The sequence below is a fragment of the Nyctereutes procyonoides genome, unplaced genomic scaffold (assembly GCF_905146905.1).
Source record: "Nyctereutes procyonoides isolate TBG_1078 unplaced genomic scaffold, NYPRO_anot_genome, whole genome shotgun sequence".
Taxonomy (NCBI): Eukaryota; Metazoa; Chordata; class Mammalia; order Carnivora; family Canidae; genus Nyctereutes; species Nyctereutes procyonoides.
In genome coordinates this window covers 29,426,805-29,454,210 of record NW_026575122.1, presented here as the reverse complement: position 1 = coordinate 29,454,210, position 27,406 = coordinate 29,426,805, and the positions used below count along the sequence as shown (strand labels likewise).

General features: G+C 42.4%; 1 protein-coding gene across 4 annotated transcripts in view; it reads right to left on the bottom strand.

The window, feature by feature from the left end:
- Nucleotides 1-27,406, bottom strand: part of TMCC3 (transmembrane and coiled-coil domain family 3) — a 144,305-nt gene that overhangs the window by 54,219 nt on the left and 62,680 nt on the right. The window contains exon 1 of one of the 4 annotated variants that reach the window (XM_055336351.1): nt 17,673-17,853. The exons of 1 other annotated variant lie outside the window; for it this stretch is intronic. In XM_055336351.1, coding sequence (XP_055192326.1) covers nt 17,673-17,750 — 78 coding nt within the window. In that variant the 5' untranslated portion in view covers nt 17,751-17,853. Of the gene's footprint in view, nt 1-12,362; nt 12,436-16,887; nt 17,154-17,672; nt 17,854-27,406 lie in introns of those variants that run through there. 2 more of the 4 variants (XM_055336355.1, XM_055336357.1) reach the window with 2 other exon arrangements.

The window sequence follows — 27,406 nt, the reverse complement described above, 5'->3', positions numbered from 1 at the left end:
TAACTATACACCTAAAGGAGGGAGTTTTACTGTATGTAAATAATATCTCAATAAATAAAATACTGACACATCAACTTTTACAGACATTAACAAGAATAAAGATGCTAAGTTCTTGGCAAGGTACAAAAAACTGCCCACCAGTAAATTCAAAGTAACTTTATATTTCCTTGCAGGCAAAATTAAAATGCACACAAACTTGAAGCAAATACTATTTAACACCCACACAAAAACTAGTATCATAATGAAAATGTCCTGTAACATATATTAAAATGTAGGCTTTAACAAACTAGTCTTGTGAGTACAAGTACTTCACAAAGCTACTTACCAACAGATGGTAAAAGTGAAGATACTCTTTTTCCTCTGCCCCAGTAATGTCACTTCTAGGCATCTTCCCCAGAGAAACTCTCCCACGAGCATACAGACCTCTGAACCAACCTACCTGTCTAGCACTAGGAGAAAGGCTACAAACACACTCTGGTTTATTCATATACTGAAATAACGTACAGCAATTAAAAAATGAGAATGAAATAGAACAAATTTTAAAGACACCATGCTGCGGGACACCTGGCTGGCTCAGCTGGAAGAGCATGCAACTCTTGATCTCGGGTCCCTGAGTTCAAACCCCATGATGGGTGTAAAGATTACTTAAATAATTGGACAGCCACATGCAGAATAATGAAACTGGACCATTCTCTTATGCCATATACAAAGATAAATTCAAAATGGTTGAAAGATCTAAAGATGAGACAAGAATTCATCAAAATCCTAGAGGAGAACACAGGCAACACCCTTTTTGAACTTGGCCACAGTAACTTCTTGCAAGATACATCCACGAAAGCAAAAGAAACAAAAGCAAAAATGAACTATTGGGACTTCATCAAGATAAGAAGCTTCTGCACAGCAAAGGATACAGTCAACAAAACTCAAAGACAACCTACAGAATGGGAGAAGATATTTGCAAATAACATATCAGATAAGGGCTAGTTTCCAAAATCTATAAAGAACTTCTTAAACTCAACACCAAAGAAACAAACAATCCAATCATGAAATGGGCAAAAGACATGAAGAGAAATCTCACAGAGGAAGACATAGACATGGCCAACATGCACATGAGAAAATGCTCTGCATCACTTGCCATCAGGGAAATACAAATCAAAACCACAATGAGATACCACCTCACACCAGTGAGAATGGGGAAAATTAACAAGGCAGGAAACAACAAATGTTGGAGAGGATGCGGAGAAAAGGGAACCCTCTTACACTGTTGGTGGGAATGTGAACTGGTGCAGCCACTCTGGAAAACTGTGTGGAGGTTCCTCAAAGAGTTAAAAATAGACCTGCCCTACGACCCAGCAATTGCACTGTTGGGGATTTACCCCGAAGATTCAGATGCAATGAAACGCCGGGGCACCTGCACCCCGATGTTTCTAGCAGCCATGTCCACAATAGCCAAACTGTAGAAGGAGCCTCGGTGCCCATCGAAAGATGAATGGATAAAGAAGATGTGGTTTATGTATACAATGGAATATTCCTCAGCCATTAGAAACGACAAATACCCACCATTTGCTTCAACGTGGATGGAACTGGAGGGTATTATGCTGAGTGAAGTAAGTCAATCGGAGAAGGACAGTGTATGTTCTCACTCATTTGGGGAATATGAATAATAGTGAAGGGGAATATAAGGGAAGGGAGAAGAAGTGTGTGGGAGATATCAGAAAGGGACACAGAACATAAAGACTTCTAACTCTGGGAAATGAACTAGGGGTGGTGGAAGGGGAGGAGGGCGGGGGGTGGGGGTGAATGGGTGACGGGCACGGAGGGGGACACTTGACGGGATGAGCACTGGGTGTTATTCTGTATGTTGGTAAATTGAACACCAATAAAAATTAATTTATTAAAAAAAAAAAAGAACTTATACTCAACACCCAAGAAACAAACAATCCAATCATGAAATGGGCAGAAGACATGAACAGAAATTTCACAGAGGAAGACATAGACATGGCCAACAAGCACATAAAAATATGCTCCGCATCACTTGCCATCAGGGAAATACAAATCAAAACCACAATGAGATACCACCTCACACCAGTGAGAATGACGAAAATTAATAAGACAGGAAACAATAAATGTTGGTGAGGATGTGGAGAAAGGGGAACCGTCTTGCACTGTTGGTGGGAATGCAAGCTGGTGCAGCCACTCTAGAGAACAGTGTGGAGGTTCCTCAAGAAGTTAAAAATAGAGCTACCCTACAACCCACTTGCACTACTGGGTATTTACCCTAAAGACCCTAAAGATACAGATGTAGTGAAACACCTGCACCCCAATGTTCATAGCAGCAATGTCCACAAGAGCCAAACTGTGGAAGGAGTCACGATGTCCTTCGACAGATGAACGGATAAATAAGATATGGTCTATACATACAATGGAATACTACCTAGCCAGCAGAAAGGACAAATATCTACCATTTGCTTCGATGTGGATGGAACTGGAGAGTATTATGCTAAGTGAAGTAAGTCAATCGGAGAAGGACAATCATCATATGGTTTCACTCACATGGGGAATATAAGAAATAGTTAAAGGGATTATAAGGAAAGGAGGGGAACTGAGTGGGAAAAATTAAGAGAGGAAGCCAAACCATGAGAGACTCCTAAGTCTGGGAAGCAAACAAAAGTTTGGCAGAAGGGGAGGTGAGTGGGAGGATGGGGCAAATAGGAAATGGGCATTGAGGAAGGTACTTGATGGGATGAGCACTGGGTGTTATACTATATGTTGGCAAATTTAAATTAAAAAATGTGAAAAATTACTTAAATGAAGCTTAAACTCAAACCCCTAAAAGCTTAAATAATAAAACAAAACACTATGCTGAAAAAAAATAGCAAGTTACAAAAGAGATGCCATTTATATAAATTCAATATAAGAAACAATACTATATATTTCTTATAGGTTCATTCAATGTATAAAAGCATGCAAAGGGATGACACACAACAGTGTCAGGTTATGGAGACCTGAGAGAGCATAGGAAGGGAGAAGGCATCCAGGGAGCAGCATCTGGGGCCATTTATTCTTAAAAACAAGTGGCAGAAATATGATGCAAACATGGCAAAATTTTTGTTAAATCTAGGACATAGGTAAATGGGTATCATACTTTAAAAATGTTATTTCCTGATGCATTTGGTAATTAAAAATAAATCTATTTAACCAGAACTATGTGGTTAATGATTTGTTATGGGTTTCCACGATTATAACATCCTCCCCCCTGTGAATCTGGTTTATTTTTTAAACATGGTATAAGTTGTGGTTTCTGATGGACCATTACCTAATAAGCTTGGAATCTGATGTCACTGCATTACTTCCAGAGAACATTAACTTCAACCATAATTAAACAACCAAAGCAAGCACAAGCTTAAGAAAATTAAAATCCATTGAGAATTTAATAAGCTAGGCGCCCTCGAAAAACATCCAGGCTCATTTTAAGCTATTGTGTAAACTAAGGGGCAATTATTTTGTTTTTTTTCTTTTTTAAGATTTATTTACTTTTGGGGGTGATCACAGGAAGAGAGAGAGAGAGAGAGAGAGAGAGAGAGAATCTCAAGCAGACTCCCCACTGACTGCAGAGCCCTGACAACAATACAAGGCTCTATCTCAGGATCCTGAGATCAGACCTGAGCAGAAACCAAGAATCCGAAGCTTTAACAGACTGCACCACCCAGCCACCCTAGGAGCAATTATTTTATTTTATTTTATTTTATTTTATTTTATTTTATTTTATTTTATTTTATTTTATTTTATTTTATTTTATTTTTTAAGGAGCAATTATTTTAAAGAATTATTTACCAACAAAACAACTGTGATTTCTGAAATGTCCAAAGTGTCAGAAAACCTAAAATAATCTTTGTGTATGGATTTAGTGTCTCTCCCTTTCAACAGTGTATGCATTATTCTTATTTAGCAAATCTGTTACCATTAAAATTACCCCACATGTACAACAAATTATTTCAAAAAGGAAGGTTAAGAAGGCACAAACACTTAAATATAGCCACATAAACACAAAACTATTTGATTCATTTCCTATTTGCCCAAGAAATAAAAGCTCTAAACAATGCCTGCTGGAATGGTGGGCTCAGTTTGCAACTGTCCTCAAACGTCAACAAGGCTGAAGAGCTCTCACTGTAACTCTTAAGTTTTTTTAAAACTAAGAGCTTAGAGGCACCCATCTGGCTCAGACTGTGGAGCATGCAGCTCCTGATCTCACCGTGGTGAGTTCAAGCCCCAGACTGGCTGGAGAGTCTACTTAATAAACAAAGAAAAAAATTTAATAAATAAAAATAAAAATAAGAGCTTAATTTGAGTTCTAAGTATGTAAAAAAAAACTTTCTTGCCATCAGATTATTTTAAGTGGCCAGACTGCCAAATTTCTCAACGGTATAATTTAATATGTTCTCATTCACTCAAACAGTGGAGCATTTCTGAGGGTTGGAAACAGATAATGATTGGGCATAAGAGCCCTCATAGCTTCCTGGTGGTAACAAGACAAAAATGAATGAAAGAAGACTCTTGCTTTAATTTTGGTGCCCATTTACCCAAGAGATGCCATGCCAGTGCAGTGAGTAACTCTAAATTGCTCAGTATAGGAGGTAAACTTTGGCTGGCTTTGTATAACAAATATTACCTGAGTGTTGCTTAAGTCAGGAGTTTTTTACAAGCATGATGCCTTTCTCAAATGAAAGCACATGCTATAAAAGCATATTCATTCCACATTTAATATGCTCTTGGGTCAGGTTACAAAATGTTAAGTGTTAGTTTCTGGACACAGACAACAACTTTAACTTCCCTTGGTGTCAACTGCAAAGATTACAAGGCAGGTGAACCTCTCAATAATTAACATAGGGACACATAACCACCCCTAAATGCATAGTGATATTTAGCAAGCCACAGAGGTTAACTACAAATAGGGATAATCAAGCCAAATAGAGAAACAGCTTACAACCCTACAAACACAAAATCTTGCTGTATTCACTATCCTGAGTGACAAATCAATGCAGATATGCCAGTACGAGGACAGCACAAGGGCACTAAATATGTTTGCTAAGTGAGAGGAGGGTAAGCTTGAAAGAGGTCTGCTGTCCCGCAGCACACAAAATTAGGTTAGTCCCTGCTCTTCCATCTCCCTAGCTGGGATGGGGGACTACGGGAGATTAAAGCAGCAGAGCCAGATTAGGAAGCAACAATATACATTCTTCATACTCTAACAGCTTCTGCAAACATGTGGAAGGTCAGGATTCTAGATTAAGTAGAACTTGTTGACAGGCAACACCTAATTCAAATGAAAATTGAAATCAAGTTTAAAAAAAAAACAAAAAAAACCCCTTCATCTCTTTACCTCTACTTTTTGGTCTTTCCTTACTCTAAAGGACATTGGAATCATGCCTATTTGAAAAGTTTGTAAATGCATGAGCTAGAGTTCTCAAAATGCTCATTTCAAATCCTGGTTTGAGGGGGGAGGGGGATACCAATCCAGGATAAATATACTGAAACTATAACCTCTGATTCACTAGTCTAAAAAAAAAAAAAAAGTTTTAAAACCCAGAGAAAAAGTAGAAATTTATAAAAATAAAACTACAGGTGTGGACATCAGTGTATTTTTAAAGGCAAAAAAATACAACTATGCAAAAAATGGCACAAGGATAACTGTCATTTATGTGTAGATATCTTAAAGAGAACCAAATTCTAAATTCAAAGAACAGGGGCGCCTAGCTGGCTCAGTCAGTAGAGCATGAGACTCTTGATCTTGGGGTTGTGAGTTCAAGCCCCATGATGGGGGTAGTATTTACTTAAATTAAAAAATGGGCCAAAGATAAAATGCATTAAATCATAAGATGTATTAGAAGAACATGGTGTTTGGGTTTGTTTGTTTTTAAAGATTTTATTTATTTATTCATGAGAGACAGAGAGAGAGGCGGAGACACGGGCAGAGGGAGAAGCAGGCCCTATGCAGCGAGCCCAATGTGGGACTCAATCTCAGAACTCCAGGATCACGCCCTGGGCCGAAGGCAGGAGCTAAACCGCTGAGCCAGCCTGGGATCCCTATGTGTTTGGGTTTTTATTTTTTTATTTTTTATTTTAATTTTTATTTATTTATGATAGTCACACACACACACACACACACACACACACACACACACACACACAGAGAGAGAGAGAGAGGCAGAGACATAGGCAGAGGGAGAAGCAGGCTCCATGCACCGGGAGCCCGACGTGGGATTCGATCCCGGGTCTCCAGGATCGCGCCCTGGGCCAAAGGCAAGCGCCAAACCGCTGCGCCACCCAGGGATCCCTGTGTTTGGTTTTTAAAAGAATCTCAAAGGCCACCGTAAGAGTGACACAAATCTGGTAAGCCCTAAAACTTTTAAATTTTTTCACGGCAAGGTCTGGTTAATATTTATTCAGTGTTTGCTACATGCTAGGCTCTATGCTCAGCACACACACACAATGAATCATTAAAACAGTGTAGTAAGTAGAATTCTAAGATGGTTCCCAAGATTCCCACCTGCTGGTGTACACACCCTATATGATGCCCTCCCCTTGTGTGTAAGCAAGACTTCGTTTCACTCTCATGATTATGTTATACAGCAAAGGTGACAATATTTTGCAGCTGTAATTAAGGTTCCTAATTAGTTGACTTGGGTTAATCTGGGTGCGCCTGGCCTAAACAGGTGAACTCTTTAAAGAGAGCATCTAGAGGAAGAGACAAAATGTAACAGAGCTGCAGCTCTCCTTTTGGCCTAGAAGAAACAAACTACCAAGTTATCAGAAAACCAAATAGCAGGGGACAGTGGGCAGCCTCTGGGGCTGAGGGGTTCAGTCTTAAAGCTGCAAGGATCTTAATTCTGCAAACAACCAGTGAGTATGGAAAAGGATTCCAAGTCTCAAACTAGACTGTAGTCCTGGCTGATGCCCCTGATTTCAGGCTGATGAAACTCGGAGGAGAGAATGCATACAGCAAACACCGAATAAATATGAACCAGACCCTGCAATGAAGAATCCTGCAGGTAAGCTATACCTGGATCACTGGCACATGGAAACCATGAAATGATAAACAGGGGTGTTTCAGGTCGCTAATCTATGGCAATGTTACATAAAGAGAAGAAAATACAATCAGGAATGATGAAGTTGAGAAGATAAATGTGCAAAACAACTTAAGTAAAAAACTTCTACAAAACAATTTAAAAGATTAGATAAATGGCTAAAATATATTAACAGTTCACAACCCAAATGTTTAAGTATGTGAAAATATGATCAACCTTTTGTACTAAGTTACGTAAGATGTAACCATTGGGAGAGTCTGTGGGAGGGATACGTGGACATCTCTAAACTATTTTTTGCAACTTCCTGGGGGTCTCTGATTATTTCAAAATAAAAATTTTAAAACAGGATCAACCTCATTTGTATCAGAAAAATATAAATTAAAATGAGCTTTTAGTTTTCACCTATCAGACTGGCAAGACTAAAAAAATTTTCTAATACACTGTGTCAAAAAGATGTGAGGCATGTTCACACACTGATGGTTACATAAACAGTTATCAGTTTAGATATATATTCACTGCTGCACCCCCAGCTCCTAGTGTTTGACAGAATAGGTATAGTATTCAATTTGGCAATATCATCATTGAAAATATGTACACTCTTCGCTGAGCAATTCCACCTTTAAGAATTTAGCCTACCAAATAGTCTTCACACGTGCAAAACAGAAGCATGTCCAAGCGCACTCACTAAAGTGCCTGTAAAACTAAAGTCTGGAAGCAATATATGATGTGTTCTTTAAGAAGGTAATAATTAAATAGATCATGGAATACCTATAAACGTGAATCCTGTACAGCAATTTTTAAATAAGATAGATTAATCTGTCTTGATATGGCTCAAGAGTAGAAAATGTTTTCCAGCTGTTCAAGTCCCACAGTACAATTATACAACATACCCACACTCACTCATTCTGTCAGTATTTACAATGCCCAAACATATACCGAGATACATGTGGAGATAAAAAGAACACAACCATCCCCAGGTGAAAGGATGGAGCAGGTGCCCACAGACACAGAAGAGAGCCATGGGAATCCACTAAGAAGGAAACCAGAGATCGAGAGCTGAGAGCGGGTGAAGAGACAAAGTTCAGATGAGACACTCTGGGTGTCAGGTAAAGAAACTGGATCCTATCCTCTTGAAGGATGAAGGATTTAAAGATATTCCCAAGACACTTTGCAAAGCATACATTCACTGTAGGTAGGTAGGTAGGAAGGAAGGAAGGAAGGAAGGAAGGAAGGAAGGAAGGAAGGAAGGAAGGAAGGAAAAGAAAGAAAAAGAAAAAAAGGAGTGGTCCAATTGAAGAAGTTCATAATCTGGAGACCATCTCTGATTTCCTGAGAGGCGTCTTAAGGAATCTCAACTGGAGTGCTTGTGGTAAGCTGACTCACTCAGGCACACCTCTTCAGCTCATGCCTGAGGATGTGCTAACTCCTATAAAAACATAAGGTACTGCATGAAGTCCTCTTCAACCATGCCATCTTGTAAAATGGATTCAAAGGAGATACTTCAGACATTGCCTTCATCTGGAGAAATATTTACAAGTAGCCTTCTCAAGCATCTGGACACATTTCAGTCCACCACGTTGCCGAGTAGCTCTACACCCAACAGTTAAGAACGGAATCAAAAAGCAGCAAACTATCAAGCTCCATTTCTTCGATCTTCCTCTCAGCCTTCTGTGCTTTTAATGGCTGAAGCTTTCAAGCACTTTGCCTGATGCCAATACACAGCCTGAAAAGCTCTTACTGAATGGGCCTCATATTTTCAGATAAATTAAAATCTATGCCAACGAGAGAATTCAGTCTCGAATACAGGCCACCTGTTCCAATTAGTGAGATTAAAATAGTACACCACTGACTATCTGAGATCGAGTTCCACGCCTCCTGGATTATCACAGTATCTTTACAAAGACAGAAAAAAAGGAGGGGGGGAACTATTGGCCCCAACACACAGTTGGACATACTGGAGTAAACATGCTCAAGTGCTAAAGCATAGCTTCACTAAAGCCATACTTTATTTTTGGATGAGCACTTATCCCAGACTTTCAGTGGAAGGCTGCAGCTCAAGGCACCATTTAATTTCCTTACAACAAGCCTACATACACATCTTAATTAAATTCAAGTTGACTTCAGAACAACACAGAGCTGAAATTTCTTTTCCACCCACTTTCTGTCCTTGCCTAAAATCCCCAGAGCCTTCATCTTTTGACATTCCCCTCTTTAGACTGAGGCCTTCTGTGGCCTGTTTCTCCTAGGTTCTCAGAAGATGAGAGATCCAGCCTGGAACAGGTATGACTCCCATTTTGTCCAACCTCTTCCAAGTATTCCTCCCCCGCGCCCCGGACAAGGCTGCCTTCAAATCACCACTGTGGGCTTCTGTTCATCTCCACATACTCAGATTTTCACAGTCCATGAAACAAAGATTTCTAAGCATCTTCTAAGTCGTGGGACTAAAAGAAGTATTTCTAAAAGGATAAGGAGTGATGATACAATCAGACTGGTGTTTTCCAAAACGATTCTGAATTATTTTAGGTGGCATAAAAGGAAAGCAGTAACAAAGAAACACACAGTGAGCTGGTGATTCCCTTGAAAACCACTCTCAAGGGGATCCAGGTGATCGGTCCTGGAGAAAGTCTCTGTTCAGTGCTAAGAGCTCTCTAGCGATGCTCCAGCACATGCTGATCTTTGTGATCTCGTGGTGCAGGTCCTCAGGGGCGCAGACTATATTTAATACAATAGGAACACTGATACTTTAAAAATAAATTTAAGTTTGAAGGAGGGAATGGCTTTGGAGATATGAAGTAAATAATAGTACAGGTGGTACGAAGCTCTGTGTAGGCGTGGGAATGGCTGAAGTTTGGGGAACTCTGTGACAAATGAGGAGTGACTCAACGTCAGAACAACAAATGCCGTAATGGGTTTCCTAATAACACTTCTCATGGTTGTTTACATGCCTGGTAAGTGGTGGAGCAGACTATCAAGTTTGACTCCAGAGTCCATACTCTTAACCCTTCATCTTCTTCAAATCCAGAAGTAAACTAAGAAAGTGATGCGGGGACAGGGAGGCAACGCTGGTGAGGGCTGGTGGTGGGGCGGCGGGGAGGCAGTGGCAGTGGTGGATGTTGAGGCAGCATCCCAGGGATCTTGTTGGAGAATATACTGTGCTGGGCAAGTATTCCAGGCCCCAGGCATGGTGGAGGGGGGGGTTTGAGAGAATGAAGTCTGGCATATAGACTCTGAGGTGCCTTCGGAACATCTAAGTAGAAATCCCTTCTATTAAGTGCTTACTCCTGGGCTGTGGAAGCAGAATGCACATAGTTTCCTTCAGGGAGGCACTTCACTGGGGACTGGCACGGAATGTGCCAACGGACCCTATCCCTGTCCTCCTCCCCCCAGGTGTTGGGGCAGATGACTGTTTTGTGGCTAAGAACCAGATGGTGTTTCTGGTGTGCCTTTAGGTACTGTGTTGCATGAAATTACATATGCTAAAAACACTTGGTGCTGGAAGATGCCCTCAATGAGAATCTCACAGGAAGAGAAAGCTTAAGAAGCAACAAACACCAGCTCTGAATTCTAAGTTACAATGTGTGTGTGTGGAACACAGACATATATAATACATATATAATGTAGCCCATGATTTATGCATCTGGCACACTTTTTTCCCCCAATATCCTATCCCAACAGGTGGACGGTAAAGGCAAAGATGAACTCATTTTGCAAAACTTTATTTCAGGGGGTTTGGGGATGTTGTTTCAACAATAAAATCAGAAAAGATAATCTTTACAAGTGGCAACAGATCTACTGTAGCTAAGTAGTCTGATATATGAAATGCCACACTCTCTTCACCCTAGTCTCACCAAAAATCTGCAAACTAATTCATAAGGATGATGGCCTAATGCTAAATCACTCAAATTTACCTTTTTCCCACCTAGAAAACTCACAAATTTAGAATCTGTCCTTCAATGAATTCTCTATTGAAAATAATTTCAAATTCTCATTCTACTTAAATTTGGAGATGTATACTCCATGTAACTTAGCAATTAGCTTGGTATCTAAAAACATTTAAAACGGTTTTCTGTTAAGAAATTCTAAGAGAGAAACTGGGATGATGGTTAGTCCTGGTCAGCCAGTATTAGTTACATAATTTCACTGGTTAAAGTCTGGCTGGATGTCACTTTGCTACTCTACAAATGGAATGGTCTGGAGTTTATGTCTAAATCCCCTTTAAGTTCTAACACAGTTAAAACCTTCAAGTCTGCTTCCCAACACTTCGCCCCACATATTGAGAAGCACAGGCCCTCAGTCCAGGGAAACTGAAGTCCTTTTGGGAGATCTGCTGAGGCCAAACTGCGACCCAACTATCACAAGAACCACCACCCTTGCTGTGGAGACCAAGTACCAGGCTGGAAGATGGTTCTTTACCAATGTTCTTAAATCTTATGCTTATTTAACAGCCTTTAAGACTTTTTCAAGCTACTGGCAAAAATGTATCGTAGGCATTATAAAAAGTTATAAATTGTCACTTTAAATCATTCATTCGTCAAAGGCTTCCTGGGTACATGAGACTATACACAAAGGACTGGCAAAATGCTGTATCGTAAGAATCCCAAACACACAATGTGGCCAGACACCCTGCAGACACTGGACATGCCTGTCTTCAAGGACAGGTTTATGAAGACTGAGCTGCTCACCAGTATTCCTCTCAGAGGTAGAAGGCAGGGAAGTGGTTAAAAATGCAAGTTTTGCAATTAGGATCTGGGGTTACCAGATCCTAGCTCTAGCATTTCCTAATGGCCACAAGACCTTGGACAAATAACTTGCCCGGGGCCTCAGCATCCTTGCCCGTAAAAATCAAACTATAAGTAGGATATTATGAAGATAAAGGAGACAGTGCATCTGAAGTGCTTAATACTGTGCCCCATGTCCAGTAAGTGTTGCCTGTTAACACTGTTACTGCATTCTTCTCTTCATTTAGGTTCTTTTTGCCTTACAGAGGAGTAATCAACAAATACATTGTTTTCCTTCAAGGAGCACCTCCTGTCCCCAAGTTAGTGGAAGCAGTTGGATCATGCACAGATCATATATCCTGATGTTCCTTTTCCAAGGAATGTTAAGTCCTCATTCTGATTCACAGTACAGTGATTCATGGTTCTCTTCCTTCTCTCTCAACCCCCTCCACTGAAAACATAAAAACACAATAAAGAAACAGCAGGGCTGAGTGCTGCACCCTGTCCTAAGTGAAGACATGGGCAATTTCCACCCAGAAAGATTAGGTTGATTTCTGACCTTAAGAGCAGCCACGGAAATTCAGGCAGCAGGTCTAAAGCAAAACACATCTTACAATCCAACTTGGTAGCAGCTGTCTTGGTATTCAGCAGCGGATGTGACAAGCGGGTGTGCTGCTGGTGGCTGGCAGTGTGTTCTCCTCTGAAGGGAGAACTAGTGAGCCTGAGGCGAAGCACAGCTCAAAATACACACACATCAACCTATCCATCCTAAAAAAAAAGTCCCATTTAAAAAATGGGACTTGAGACACTCATCATTATTCGCCAGGCTTTTAATGAACCCTTTAGAATAACACATATCGCTGATGAAAAGTGTATTCACAAACCATTCAATTCACCACTTCATTAGGTCAGGGGCCCCCAAGACAGAAGTCTGTTCCCACTCACTCTTGTTCCTGCCCAGGGTGTAAGCATATGATCATCAACTTATTACATCACTGCCCAATCATTTCCACTCTGAGAAAGGCTACAATAGCCTCTTCTCCTTGACTGCTTTTGGCCATTACTCATCACGTAATTCAAGTTCTATTTCCAAACCACAGAACACTTCAAGAAGTACTACAGGTAGCCACCATGGCCAACACAGGTTTTTATTTCAGATGTTAGAGACTTCTGTACATATTACCATTTCCTCCTGTAAAATAGGAGGGTATTTCCTGGGGCTACAAGTACAAATAAAATGCAATCACCAGATATTAAGCTTCCAGAGAGACTGGGCTGTCTGTTTCATTCACCATTATATTCCTGATGCCTAGAGTAACAGCTAGCATACAGAAGGTGCTCAGCGAGTATCTGTTAAATGAATGAAACCTCTCATTCTCAAAGTGCCTACAGTTTATAAACATGTAAGTGCCAAGTATGTGAATAGCCAATGTGATAAGGAACATATGATGGAAGAGGGACAAAACGCTAAAAATGCCCAAGAAAGTCTACTCTATTCACAAAATTAGCAGTCTTCCCATTTTCAAGCTTATGACCTACTTCTTATATAGTAGGAACAAAAATAGCTACCATCTACTGAGTTCCTTCTGGGTACCTGACATTTTATAGAAGTTACCATTATTTATTCCTTGAAACACCCCTAGGGTATAGAAGCGGAAACTAAGACTTAGAATGATTATAGGGCCCACAGCGGGTCCAAGGCAGCACTAGTGCACGATCTGTCTTCTGGGGGGCTAGCCTAACGAAAGGGGGCGTCTAGGCAGAGTACTGTGGTCCCCGCGGGCAGGATGGAATAGTGGTTGATGAAATCAGGGAGCAATGAGGAATTGCTAGGAAGCAATTCCAGAGGTCCCAAGTGGCTAAACGAAGGTGGGAGATGACTGCGGGACACAGGGTTTAAGGAACCAATTCCAAAGAAAAGACCGAGAGAGGCCCAGTGGAACGGCCGACAGGTTAGAGATGGGGAGACAGTAAACACTTAGCAGTGGTACCAACAGAATAAGGGGAAAAAAAATTACTCATATAGGGATAAAAACACCTAACCTTGAGTGCACGCAACCTTTTTTTTTTTTAAACTAATGCTCTCTTTCTGACGATTCACGGTCACCCCCAGAAGTAATGATTATTATCACCTCTGTTATAGAGGGGGAACTGGAGGCTCAGAAAGGTTAGACCTTGCCCCAGTGCTCACCCAGTTAGGAAATGTGATGAGCCAGGGCCATGATCCAGGTGACCTGATCTGAGAGCCCCAGCTGCTGACCACTAACCAAAAGGGGCTGAAGGTGCCATTTTAGAACATTTAAAATTAGAGCTAACAGAAATCTGATACACACGTAATTCATTAACAAAAGCCAGTTAATATATAGAAAGCAGACTGCCTGTATTCTTAAAAAGATGACAGGCTTTAACTATCTAGGGCATAAAAAAAAGTAGGATTCTAATTATGTATGTTCTTTCTTTTAAAGTAGGGGATATTTTATGTCAAGTTAACATGCACCATTTCAGAGTTTTACCTTGATGAAGTTTAAAATGTGAATGATCTTGACTTGTCAGCTTAGAGATAATCACAGAATTCATTAGTTATATTATATTTTACTGAGGGGGGGAATCTAGGTTAATCCACCTGGCTGTAAAAATAGACTCCTGCAACGTTAAAATAGTACACTGCCTCATTATTATTCTGGTCTCAAAGGCTTAACCAAATTCAGCAAGAGAGATGTGTATTTTTCCTGTTATCTCAACAGGGTATCAATTTTGAACTTAAAAAATGACCATTCAGCAACCAAGAACTTGATCTCTTAGAGTCTTAGAGACTCCCTTCCTGGGAGGAAACTTTGTATCTCTGAAAGGTGAATCAACTCATCACATGCACCACCAGTTCTAGGTGTAGTGTTTTTTAGGTGAGCGAATTTACCACCTGAGTCCACAAAAGGGTTCTTTAAAAATCCTATACTAGATGGTTTATTGCCAAAGGGTGGTGACGTCAAGAAATTAATCCCTAATACTGCCTGAAGTTCTCCTTCTGCATCACAGATTTCCTGAGTGTAGGGAAAAAAACAAAAACAAAACATCTTTATAAGCTAAATCTAAAAGAGTTCACAAAACAGGAGCCAGAATCATCTGATGGGAAAAATACTTTCTGCACAGGAAAATTGCTGATACTTTCCCTTCATTATAGCAGGCTTACCGCGGCCTTAGGGACAGACTCAAAATTACACCGGCCTCATTTGAGAAAAGTTATCAGCTTACAAAATTTCCTCCAGTTCTCTCTATTCTTTGCCATCTCAACAATAAAACCCTAAAAGCAGAGAGTTAAGAAGTTTAAACACGGATCTCAGCACCACTGCTACAGAAACAGTCACTGTTCGCTCAAGTTCTAGCTCTCCTGGGTCTGAGTTTGTCTAGTTCTCCCTAGACTTCATTCGCCCAATAAGCTAACTTAGAATAATCAGTACAGATAATGTCTAACACAGGTTTAATCAATAGTCTATTTAAAAAACCAGGTGTCTTGGGGGTGCCTGGGTGGCTCAGTGGGTCATTCTCTTATTTCAGCTTGGGTCATGATCTCAGGGTCACGAGATCCAGCCTCAGGACAGGCTCCATGAGGTGTGTGAAGTCTACTTAAGATTCTTTCTCTCTCTCTCCCCCCAAAGATCAGGTATTTCTATATGCTAATAAAACAATGTAGTATGTGGTACATCAATGGTAGAATTTAAAAGAAATATGCAACTCCCAGGGCACCCAAGAGGCTCAGTCTGTTAAGCGTCTGCCTTCAGCTCAAGTCATGATCCCTCCTGGGTTCAGTTGGGAGCCTGCTTCTCCCTTTCCCCCCCTGCTTGTACTCTCTCTCTCAAATAAAATCTTTTAAAAAATATATTTAAAAAGAAAATTAAAAAATTTCTTTTAAAAAAAGGAAAAGCAACTCCCTTCACATTAGATTGTAGTCTTTTGACAGAAAAGGCATCTGTAGAAATGGAACACTGGCAGAACCAGCAGAGACGAAAACAATCTGCAGTTAAAATAGTTTGCTTTGGGGATCCCTGGGTGGCGCAGCAGTTTGGCGCCTGCCTTTGGCCCAGGGTGCGATCCTGGAGACCCGGGATCGAATCCCACGTCGGGCTCCCGGTGCATGGAGCCTGCTTCTCCCTGTGCCTATGTCTCTGCCTCTCTCTCTCTCTGTGTGTGTGACTATCATAAATAAATAGAAAATGTTTAAAAAAATAGTTTGCCGCTTTTCAGCTAGGTAGCTGAGGTATGAACTCCGTCACTACTAGGTCACAGATTATGAGCAGTGAGTTTTGCAAAGTTCCATGAGTTTTGCCAAATCAGTTAAATGAGCTCACAATGAGCCACCCATCCCTCAAAGATTACTAATCTTGTTGTTTACACAAAGATTATCACAGTTGTGACAAGAGAAACCAAGCTTCCACAACTTTTTTCAAGTCTGAAATTTCTTCTGTCAACTGCAACATTAATAGACTCCTCCAATTACAAATGCACTAGAAAACGATCTTCACCTTTCTTCCTCATTAACTGTGTTAACCAGCAGTCAATCTTCCAAAACCTTGTACATGTATAGGTAACCAAAGACCTTTCACCCATGTTTTCTCCCAAAGGGGTTTATGGTTATTCTCATAACAAATGGCTATGAAACTTCTAAAGAAAACACAAAGCTTATTATGGTATTTTGTAATGTAGGGTAATTGTGAAATCACGAGTCTGTACACCCGAAATTAAATATGGCATTGAATGTCAACTATAATTCAATAAAAAAATAAAGTGCAAAAAAAAAAAATAAGAATTCTTTGGGGGAGTAGAGTGGAGTGGATGCAATAATGTCCACCAAGTAAATTTAATCTGTAAAAATTCAACTCAATTAACAGATACTAAAGGAAAAAGGGAAAACTTGGGACTCGTTACTTCACTTCTGGGATAACTGATTAGTCCCCCGAGTTATGATGAAACTCCCGAAGCCCGCACCAGGGGCTGAGCTGCGACTGTCACCACTGCCACTTTACCCATCCAGCGGCCTCCGGATCTCGGGCGTAGGCAGGCCCGGGGGTGAGCAGGACCCTGAGCTTTACCGAGGGGAGAGGACGCTCCGACGCTGGGGTCCCCACGGGCGAGCGGCGCGCAGGGGGCAGCTGCGGGCTGCTCTGGCCGCACAGGTGCCGGGGGAGGGCGCGCCGGGCCTCGGGGGCTCCGTGCGCCCCAGTGGGCCCAGCCCGGCGAAGGTCCCGGGGCCCGGGGTGGGGGGGCGCAGGCCCCGGCCCCGTCTCCCTGTCGGAGCACTACGGGGTTCGTCCCCGCGGTGGCTCCCGGAGCTACTTTCGCCCACAGCCAAAATCAGCAACGGCAAATTACGCCGCGAACAATGGAGAGGGCGCCCGCCCGGCGCGGCTGGGAGCCCCGCGGCGGCAGCGCCAAGGCGGACTTTCCGCCGGGGCAGGGCCGGGGCAGGGCCGGGGCAGCCGCCGCGCCAGCCCGGGAAAGCCCGACCCCCGCCGGCTGGAGGAGCGCGGGCACGCGGGGGTCGGCGGGCGAGCGCCACCCCCACCCCCGGCGGCTCCCCTCGCGGCCCGGCCCGCGCGCAGGGCGCTCCCTGGCGGAGGGTGGCGGAGCGCGGGCCGTCGGGGACGCCGGGGCCGGGGGCGCGCGGGGGCCGGGGCGCGCGGGGGGCGGGGGGCGGGGGCCGGCGGCGCTCTGCCCCCGACCCGGGCTCCGACGCCCCGGTCCCCAGCGCGCCTCGGCGCGGACCCGGGGCAGCCGCGGGGGCCGAGAGGGGAGCGGGAGCGGCGGCCACGGAGCCACAGCCCCCCGGCCCCGCGCCCGCCGCCCCGCCCCGCCCCGCCCTGCCCGCGCCTCTCACCCGGCTCTTGCAGCGGTGGTGCCGGCCCGGGTCGGAGTAGGTCCGGTCCACGGTGAGCGCCGTGTCGCTGCCCGGCATGTCGGCGCTCGCGCCCGCAACTTTCGCGTCTCCCGCGCCGCGAGCCGCCGAGCGCGCCGGGCTCGCCCTGGGAGCCGCGGCCGAGGGGGCGGCGGGGGCGGCGGGGGCGGCCGCAGCTGCTGCAGACACCCGCGCGCCCGCCCTGCGCCGCCGCCGCCGCCTGAGGGAGGGGCAGGGGGAGGGGGCGGGGGGGCGGGGCGGGGACGCCGGGTCTCCTCCCCCTCGCCCTCTCCCCGCCTCCCCTCCCCGCGCGGGGGCCCCCGGACCCTGCCCCAGGTGCACCTACCCCCGCCCCCCATCGCTGAAACTTGAATCCACACTCTCCCACACTGGCCTCCTTTTCCTCAAAATTTGATTGACACCTACCCTAATCGTGGGCTTATTTGTATGTTTATGATAAAAGAGGGATTGGGGGCAAGATGTGGAGGCTCGCCTTAAGTGCTTTCTTTAAGGGTTTTTTTTTTTTTTTTTTTTTTTTTTTAATTCAACCTGTACGTTTTGGGCATCTACCACGGGCCACACCCTGGGGCAGGGACCAGAGATGGTTTTTTTTTTTTTTCTTTAAAGCCCATGTTTTTCTTACCACCCCGCTGAGCACACTTGCATTTAAACAAGGGTCTGTGGAGTTGTGTATTTTAATTTTGTACAACTGGCTCACTTTGATGTGGAACCTACTTGGAAGGCAATCTTTTCATTTTAGTGGTCTCTATTTCCAGGGAATAGTCCCTGCCCACAAGAAGTCTGGGATTCAGGGGAGCCTGGGTGGCTCGGTGGGTTAAGCATGTCTGATTCAGGTCATGCTCTCAGGGTTATGAGACTGAGCCCCGGAATGGGGGCTACATGCTAGGTGTGGAGACTACTTAGGATTCTCTCTCTCCTCTCCCTCTACCCCTCCTGCCCCTCCCCAAATTTGAAGTCTACAAAAAAAGGACTGACTGATGAACAGTTAAATCTGTTATCTAAGCCAACATTCAGATCACCTGGTCTGGTTATGAAGGGTGTACTAGTGGGAGACTGAGTTAAAATGCTAAAATTGCAGCTGCTCCAAAGAGAACTCAAGTTAGAGGGCCAGGTAACAGCAAGCCTAGTAGGAAGGGAGCAGCATATGATTCTCCTCTTCAAAGGGTTGAGGGGGAAGGTGTTGCAGGCAGAAGAAAAATACTGAGCATAAAAACAAAGGTCGGTTTGGAACATCTCAAATCATCAGTTCAGGGGGTGTCTTGAGGAACAGGACACAAGGGGAAAAGTAGGTGGAGACCATGTGGTCCCTGGCTCTACTTTCAAGGAGAGGAGGTTCAGCCTTATTCTGTGACTGTGACAGCTGCTGGAGGTTTCCGAACTGGGGAAATGACAGTATCAGGTGGGAAGCTGAAGGAGATCTATCCGATAGCTGTGTGAAACACTGACTAAAGATGTGTAAAGGACACTGGTTAGAAGACCGCTGCAAAAAGAGAGCCACCTAAATGTTTTTCTGAGGGAGACTGAATAAAATATGATGCATCCAGCTAGTAGAGTATTAACTGTAAGAGAATGAAGCAGCTCTTTATAGCTACAGAGCTCTCTCTAGCATACATGGCTAAGAGAAAAAAGTACAGAATAACATATATTGTATCCCACCATCTACGTAAAAACAGAATACATGTGTACGCTTATATATACATACCGTATTTTTCTAAGAGGATAAAGAAGAAATGAAGGAAATTGGCAAACTAATGGCAGTAGAGGGGCCACATAGTAGGTGCTTCAACTTATACCTGTGAACAATCTGATCAACAAATTACTCCCATGAGCAGCCCTCCTGAGTCCAAACCTGACGCTTGGGGAGAGGCGTCACAGTCATAAGCGAGCAAAGCAGTAAGAACCATTCCCATAAAGTCAGGGAAAGCCAATGACCAAGGAGAAATTCACTAGGGATTCCTAGATGCAGCTAAAAGTAACATAAAGGAGTGGATATCTATCCCCACAGAGCCAAAGAAAAGCCACTGGACTGTAAAGTAGATGCAGCTAAAAGTAACATTAAGGAGTGAATGTCCCCACAGAGCCAAAGAAAAGCCGCTAGACTGTAAAGATAGGTGTCTGTGTTTATCTAGAAAACATGGGCTCTGCTGAGATCAGGGAAGACTGACAGGAGCAGAATTCCCACAGAGAGACTTGAATACCAAAGGTGAACAGAACAGTTCCTGCCAGGTGGTTGAACCAAACTGACCTAGCTCGTGTGTTATTATATTTAAACCTGGGGGTGCCTGGCTTGCTTAGTCAGTAGAGCATGTGACTCTTGATCTGGAAGTAGTAAGATCCAGCCCCATGTTGGGTGCAGAGATTAGTTAAAAATAAAATCTTTAAAACTTTTAAAAATAAATAAATAAATTTGGGATAAAATGGAAGCCGCATGCCTACCTAGGTAACTAGAAGGAAGGCATAGGAAATTAACTTTTCACTCTATATGCTTTTTAAACTTGAATGCTTTCATTGTGTGCATATACTATTTGAAAAGTAAAATTGAAAAGAATATATATATTTTAAAGATTTTATTTATTCCTGAGAGACACACAGAGAGAGAGGCAGAGACATAGGCAGACAGAGAAGCAGGCTTCCCTATGGGGAGCCCAATGCAGGACTTGATCCCAGGACCCTGGGACCACAACCTGAGCCAAAGGCAGATGCTCAATCAATGAGCCACCCAAGGCCCCCTTAAAAAATATGTTTTAAATAAAGCAGGTGAACTTATTAAAACTTAAGACGAAATAAAAATCTCATGTAGTCCTAAAATCATTCAAGAAATGAAATCAACAGTTGAAAACAGTAGAATACACAACTCTACCCGGTTCAGAGTTTTTGTAGGCAAGTTTGTCCAAAGCAGAGAAGAGAGATCTCAAGTGTGTGTACATGCATATGTGTGTGTGTCAGTGAATTTAGCTAGGGTGGCCAGAGAGGGCCTGCATGATAAGGTGACATATGAGCAGAGACCTGAGAATTAAGAGAGCCAATAATATAGATAAGTGAAAATTTCAGATGGAAGAACAGTAAGTACAAAGGCCCTGAACCAGGAACATAGTTCATTCCCCTTCCGGCTGTTCCCCCCAAGAAAGTGAGGAGGCCAGTCTTCACTGGAAAGACAGTAGATGAAGTCAGACACATTTCAGATGCCTGATCATAGAGGACAAATGATTTAGGCCATTTTAAGAACTTTGACTTCAATTCCGAGGCACATTGGAAGATTTAGAAAATCTTAAGCAAAGTAATGGAATGACATGCTCTGCCTTTTACTTGGAAAAAAAAAAAAATCCCTACCTCACAGCATACACAAAAATCAATACCAGGTACGTTAAAGACCTAAAGTAGAAAAAAACATGGCTTTTAAAATTGCCAGAGGGACTCCTGGGTGGCTCAGCAGTTTAGCGCCTGCCTTTGGCCCAGGGCATGATCCTGGAGTCCCAGGATCAAGTCCTCCTGCATCGGGCTCCCTGCGTGGAGCCTGCTTCTCCCTCTGCCTGTGCCTCTGCCTCTCTCTCTTTCTGTCTCTCATGTATAAATAAATAAAATCTTTTAAAAAATAAAAAATAAATAAAATTGCCAGAAGAAAATGGGATAATATGACAATGATCTCAAGTTATAAAAAGCAGGTCACAAAAAAGCATAAACCAGAAAGATCTGACTTACACTAAAATATTTAAAAGTCTGCTTATGAAAAGAAATAATAATAAAATAAAGATAAGCCACAAACAGAACTTGAATGAAAAGAATCAGTATGGATGAATTTCACAATCAATTACTAAGAAACAAACAAAAAACCCAAGTCACATGGAAGCATATGAAATAAGATTCTATTTGTATAAAGCTAAAAAATGTGAAGAATAAATGTCATTTTTATGAGAACAAAGATTTATAGCTGAAACTACTAAGAAAAGCAAGAGCTCAAAAAACACAAATTTCAGGACAGTATTATTTATCTCTGGTCGGGGGGAATAAACAATTCAGCCAGAAAGTGGTATGAGAGTATAAAAAGGCTCTATTTAACAAATGACCACTGGTACTCTGGATATGTATTCATTTACACACAGAGAAAATGTTTCCAAATAATTAAAAAATTTAAAGGCCACAAAGATTTAAGGGACAGATGTGATAATAGCATTCTTTATCCTGATATTTGTGTCACCAGTTGGGATATCTACTCAATTAAACAAATATAATAGCACATTTATAAGTATTAAAGCTTGATATAAAAGCAAGATAGTCTGTTACTATTAAGTCATTATGTCAACTTAATCTCACAAAGAGCCATTCTGAAAATCTATGGGAGTTCATTTCGGGGTTTTCCCCCTCATTTACCTAACACCAATTTTCCCCCCAGCTATTTGAGGCTATAGCAAGTATACTACTCAGGTGTGCATAATATGCGTGTAAACAACTTTAGGGAGGCCACACCTAAGTGAAGTCTCTGACAAACTAAGGCTGGGCTCTGGAAGGTGTGTCAACAGGCACATTGTCTCCAGAGGTATGGATAGGGTCTACTTGGGTCCTGCTTCCCAGTAAGAGAGCCAAGTGGTGATCAGCACTGCTTGTTTTCTTTCTTTTGGGGGAAGTTTGTGCTTGTGCTATTTATGTTTTTTTTTTTTTTAAGATTTATTTATTTATTTATTTATTTATTTATTTATTTATTTATTTATTTAGAGAGACAGAGACATGCAGAGGGAGAAGCGGGCTCCATGCAGAGAGCCCGACATGGGACTCCATTTTCTTAGGACTCCATCCTGGAAATGGTGACCTGACCCTCCATGAGAAGGATGAATTAAAACTTCATTAGGCTCACTTAAATTTCAATTAGCAGAGGATTTCCTTTTTTAGATCATTTATTTCATAAACTAGTTAACCAAAAGCTGTTCTATGGGACATCTATACAAAGTAATGTTTTTACTTTTATTTATTTATTTTTAAAGATTTTATTTGAGAGAGGGAGAGCATTCACAAGCAGGGGGAAGGAGCAGAGGAGCAGCAGACTCCCGCTGAGCAGGGAGCCAGACACAGGACTTGATCTCAGGACTCTGGGATCATGACCCATGCTGAAGGCATACCTTTAACCAACTGAGCCACCCAGGCACCCCCAAAAAATGTTTTTAAAAACATAAATTAGGGCAGCCCCAGTGGCGCAGCGGCTTAGCGCCGCTTGCAGCCTGAGGTGTGATCCTGGAGACCTGGGATCGAGTCCCATGTCGGGCTCCCTGCATGGAGCCTGCTTCTCCCTCTGCATGTCTGTCTCTCTCTCTCTCTCTCTCTCTGTCTGAATAAATAAATAAATCTTAAAAAAAAACATAAATTAAATAGCACAAGCACAAACTTCCCCCAAAAGAAAGAAAACAAGCAGTGCCGATCACCACTTGGCTCTCTTACTGGGAAGCAGGACTCAAGTAGACCCTATCCATACCTCTGGAGACAATCCCTCTGGGATTGTGTCCATCCCTGAGAGGGAGAGAAAACGTAAATGTCTCCTGTCAAGGTAAGAATTGTCTGTGCCTCCGATCCTTCCCCTAAAAACCTCTCTGAAAAAACAAACAAAAAATCACACTTTTAAAGTTATACATGCAGCCACATCAATAAGGAATACAAAGGTATAAAATCTAAGGTGTAAATAAGAATTTACTTCTGAAGTATAAGCAGACCAGTAAACAGATCATACACTAATAAGCACCAAATAAGCACCAAAGAAGTAGGTTGGGCCATTTGAGCTACAATAGTTTAAAGTTTGGAATGACATGAAAAGGCTTTTTTTTTTTTTTTATTCATGATAGAGAGAGAGAGAGAGAGAGAGAGAGAGAGAGAGGCAGAGACACAGGCAGAAGGAGAAGCAGGCTCCAGGCTGGGAGCCCGACGCAGGACTTGATCCCAGGACTCCAGGATCGCGCCCTGCCAAAGGCAGGCACCAAACCGCTGAGCCACCCAGGGATCCCTGGAATGACATGAAAAGGCTTTATAAAAGAGGTAGGATTACACTTGACTTCTATAATACATATTTGTCATTTATGCCTGCCGAGCATGCAGGCTTTTATTCTCAAAACAGTGACTGGATTTTTCTTTTGGGCCCTATCGGACAGCCACCCTCCAAGCAGGTGGTTTAGGTAAGGTGGACCACACCCCACATCTGCCTAGGGGAAGAGGTACGCCATCCATCCCAGCCTTGACTAATCAGAGGGAGTCGCTGTGGCTTGTGCAAGGACAGGCACCTGCCCCAGTCACAGCCCAGAGGAACCACCACTGAGGCTTGCTGCAACTGCTGGGAAAGAGCTGTAGGCACTGCTAAACCTGCTGGTGGAATGTAAGGCTGCTGCAGTGGTGGGCATCCTGGCCACCATACAAAGCCCCTGTGAAGAAAGCAGAGCCATGAAAGGAGAAAAGAGTTTTTACTGAATTATTAGAGGTCTAGATTCAGCTCTTCCCATTATCTGTTTCTGCGTGACAAATCACCCTACAGTATATTAGCTTACAACAATCCCATTCACTTGCCTATGATTTTGCAATCTGAGCAGGCCTCCAAGGGGCGTGGCTTTTCTCTGCTCCCTGGGCTGCTGCCTGGGGCTGGAGAGTCCAGGATGGCTTCAATCATTCAGGGGAGACGAATGCCTGGGCTGGCCAGGTCTCTGGCTTTCCTTTTATTTTTTTATTTTTATACTGTATAGTCTCTCATTCTCCAGGGTTCCCCTCTTTCAGTCAGGGTAGCCGGACTTCTTCACAGGGTGCCTGGCTTCCAAGAGGGCAAAAATAAAAGCTACCAAGCCTAAGGCCCAGCCTGGCACTGGCAGGTTCACTTCTGTCACACTGTAATGGTTAAAATCGGTCAAAGGTCCAGCCCCAGGGGAGCCTGGGTGGTTCAGTCAGTTAAGCATCTGACTCTTGGTTTCAGCTCAGGTCATGATCTCAGCGTTGTTATCGTGAGATTGAGCCCTGCATTGGATTCTGTGCTAAGTATGGAGCCTGCTTAAGATTCTTTCTCTCCCCTTCCCTCTGCCCCTCATCCCTCCCTACTCAGATACATGGTCTCTGTCACTCTCTCTCTCTCTAAAAAAAAGGGGGGGGGGGCAGCCCAGCTCAGAAAGGGGAAACAGTATCCACCTGTGTGGTATGCACAATAGATAAGCGAGAAATTGCTGGGTACCATTATTAGTAGTAGTAGATCCATCACACCAGACATGGGTAGACCTCCTTTCCAGTTACATGAAGAAATGTATTGCTTATTTTGCTTAAGCCAGTTTCAAGAATCCTGACTAACACAGCATTCAATGCTGGCTATGAGTAGAAAGACAACAAACAGAAGAGTGACATCTCAAGAGAAGGCAACAAGTGTGGGTAGCATGAATAGAGGAGAGTAAGCAGAGAACTCTGGTGAGAGCAGGGAGTTTAATCAGGTCACAAGCTGGACAGCCTTTCTTGGGCAGTCTATTCCAGATGACTTCCTGTGGGCTATTAATCTTAGCTTAGTCTGGATTTCCCATTTTAACACAAAAGTTATAATATCTTATCATGTTATTTAAATATTTTATGTGATAATTTATATGTGTACTCTTCCTCCACTAGATTACAGGTTACCTGAAGGAAAGGACTATGCCTCTTAGGTAAATATGTATTTTCCTGATGGTCCCTAACATAGTATCACGTACTCAATACATACTTACTGAATGATGGATAAACTCAACATTCATTAAATGTCTACTTATTTTCCAAATATTGAGGTTTAAAAAATGAGTAAGACATAAGCAGAACATAGCTTCTGCCCTCAAAAGGGGTTGGAATGAGTAACATACAAGAATGAAATTTGCTGAATAATGAATGTTACCAATTTTCAGATACTGACTAGTTACTGAAATTTCTATTTTCTCCAATGACTTACTGAGTGTTATTGGTGTGACAGATGCTATCTGTTCTTGGGGCTGGGAATACAAAAATGAGTAAGACATGGTCCAATCCTGAATCCATCTAGACAGGGAGATAGTTAAAAAAAAAAAAAGTTGTTATAAAGATAGCTATGTCCCTGGTTCAGTAGTAGGGCAAAGGAGGGCAGTGACTCCTCAAGGACCTCACCTCCTTGGGTGTTACAGGTTTACCATGTCATTACAGCAGGGAGAAGGAAACAGACATAAAATAAGTCTGACTTTAAAAAGGGATAAAAATGTAAGCCTCTTACAAAGTAAAGGAAAATGTATTTCCTTTCATATTCCATTTTGATTTAATAGTATGGGTAAGTGTTCCCTCTGGTAGAAACATTCATAAGACAAAAAGTACAGTAAGCTTTTTTTTTTTCCTGAGGATTTAAGGACAGAGGGGAAAGAATACACCAGTATTTAAAAATTTATACAACTAGTTTGAGTGAATACATGCTGATCATATCTGTATGTGTGTGTGTGTGTGCTTATGTACACACACATACATATGTTTATGTTAAGGATCAGAAGCTTCCAGGCCTGATGCATTTCCAACCAGAAATGACCACTCTTTTTTTTTAAGATTTTATTTTTAAGTAATCTCTACACCCAACGTGGGACTCATAACCCTGAGATCAAAAGTCACATGCTCCATCCACCAAGTGAGCCAGCCAGACACCCCTGGAAATGACTCCTTGTAACATTTATACTTAATTTCTAACATAGCATGTTCTATATGACTATAAGAAAACAATCATTGCTATACGTTTAGCATTAGCAACCATCTGGCACAGAAGATTTTCATAAAAAACAGGAAATCAGAAAGACTCAATTCAAGCTCTACAGGCTGGGGAACTTGCCTTCTAATTTTCCTTTTTTCAGCAAATGTGACAATTTCATGCTAGTGACTTCTCAAAAGCCATGAATCTTAAAGAAGGTTCTACTGGGAGGCTTCAACTGTTCTAGGAATTGGTCTCTGTCTTCCCAACAGACTTGAGGCTACGCTAAGAAGTCCAAAAAATACATTTTACCTCATCAAAATGAAAAACTTTTGCTTTGTTTTTCTTGTTAAGAGAATGAAAAGACAAGATACAAATGCAGAGAAAATATTTGCAAAACCACATAGCCCACAAATTAGTTGATTAGTATCTAGAATTCATCAAGAACTCTCAAAACTCAACAGTTAAAAAAAAAATCCAACTAAAAATAGACAAAAGACATTTCATAAAAGATGTATAGATGGCAAATAAACATAGGAAAAGTTATTCAACATCATTAGCCATCAGGGAAATGCAAATGGAAACTACAAAATACGTCTCTAGGAAAAAAAAAAACTCTCTATAGCTTATCAGAATGGTTAAAATACAGTGATGGCACTAAATACTGGCAAGGACACAGAAAAAGTAGAAACTTCATATATGCTGGCAGGAATGTAAAATGGTACAGCCTCTCTGGAAAACAGTCTGGCATTTTCCTATAAAACTAAACAGGCAGGGATACCTGGCTGGCTCAGTTGGAAGACCATGAGACACTTGATCTCAAGGTTGTGAGTTCAAGCCTCATGTGGAGTGCGGAGATTAAGAAAAACAAAATAAAACAAAAGCATGCAAATACCGTAAGATCCAGAAATTGCACTTAGGTATTTATCACAGAGAAAATAAAGCAAATGTTTACACAAAACCCTGTACATGAATGTTCATGTTAGCTTTCCTCATAAAAGCCCTAAACTTGGGGCACCTGGGTGGC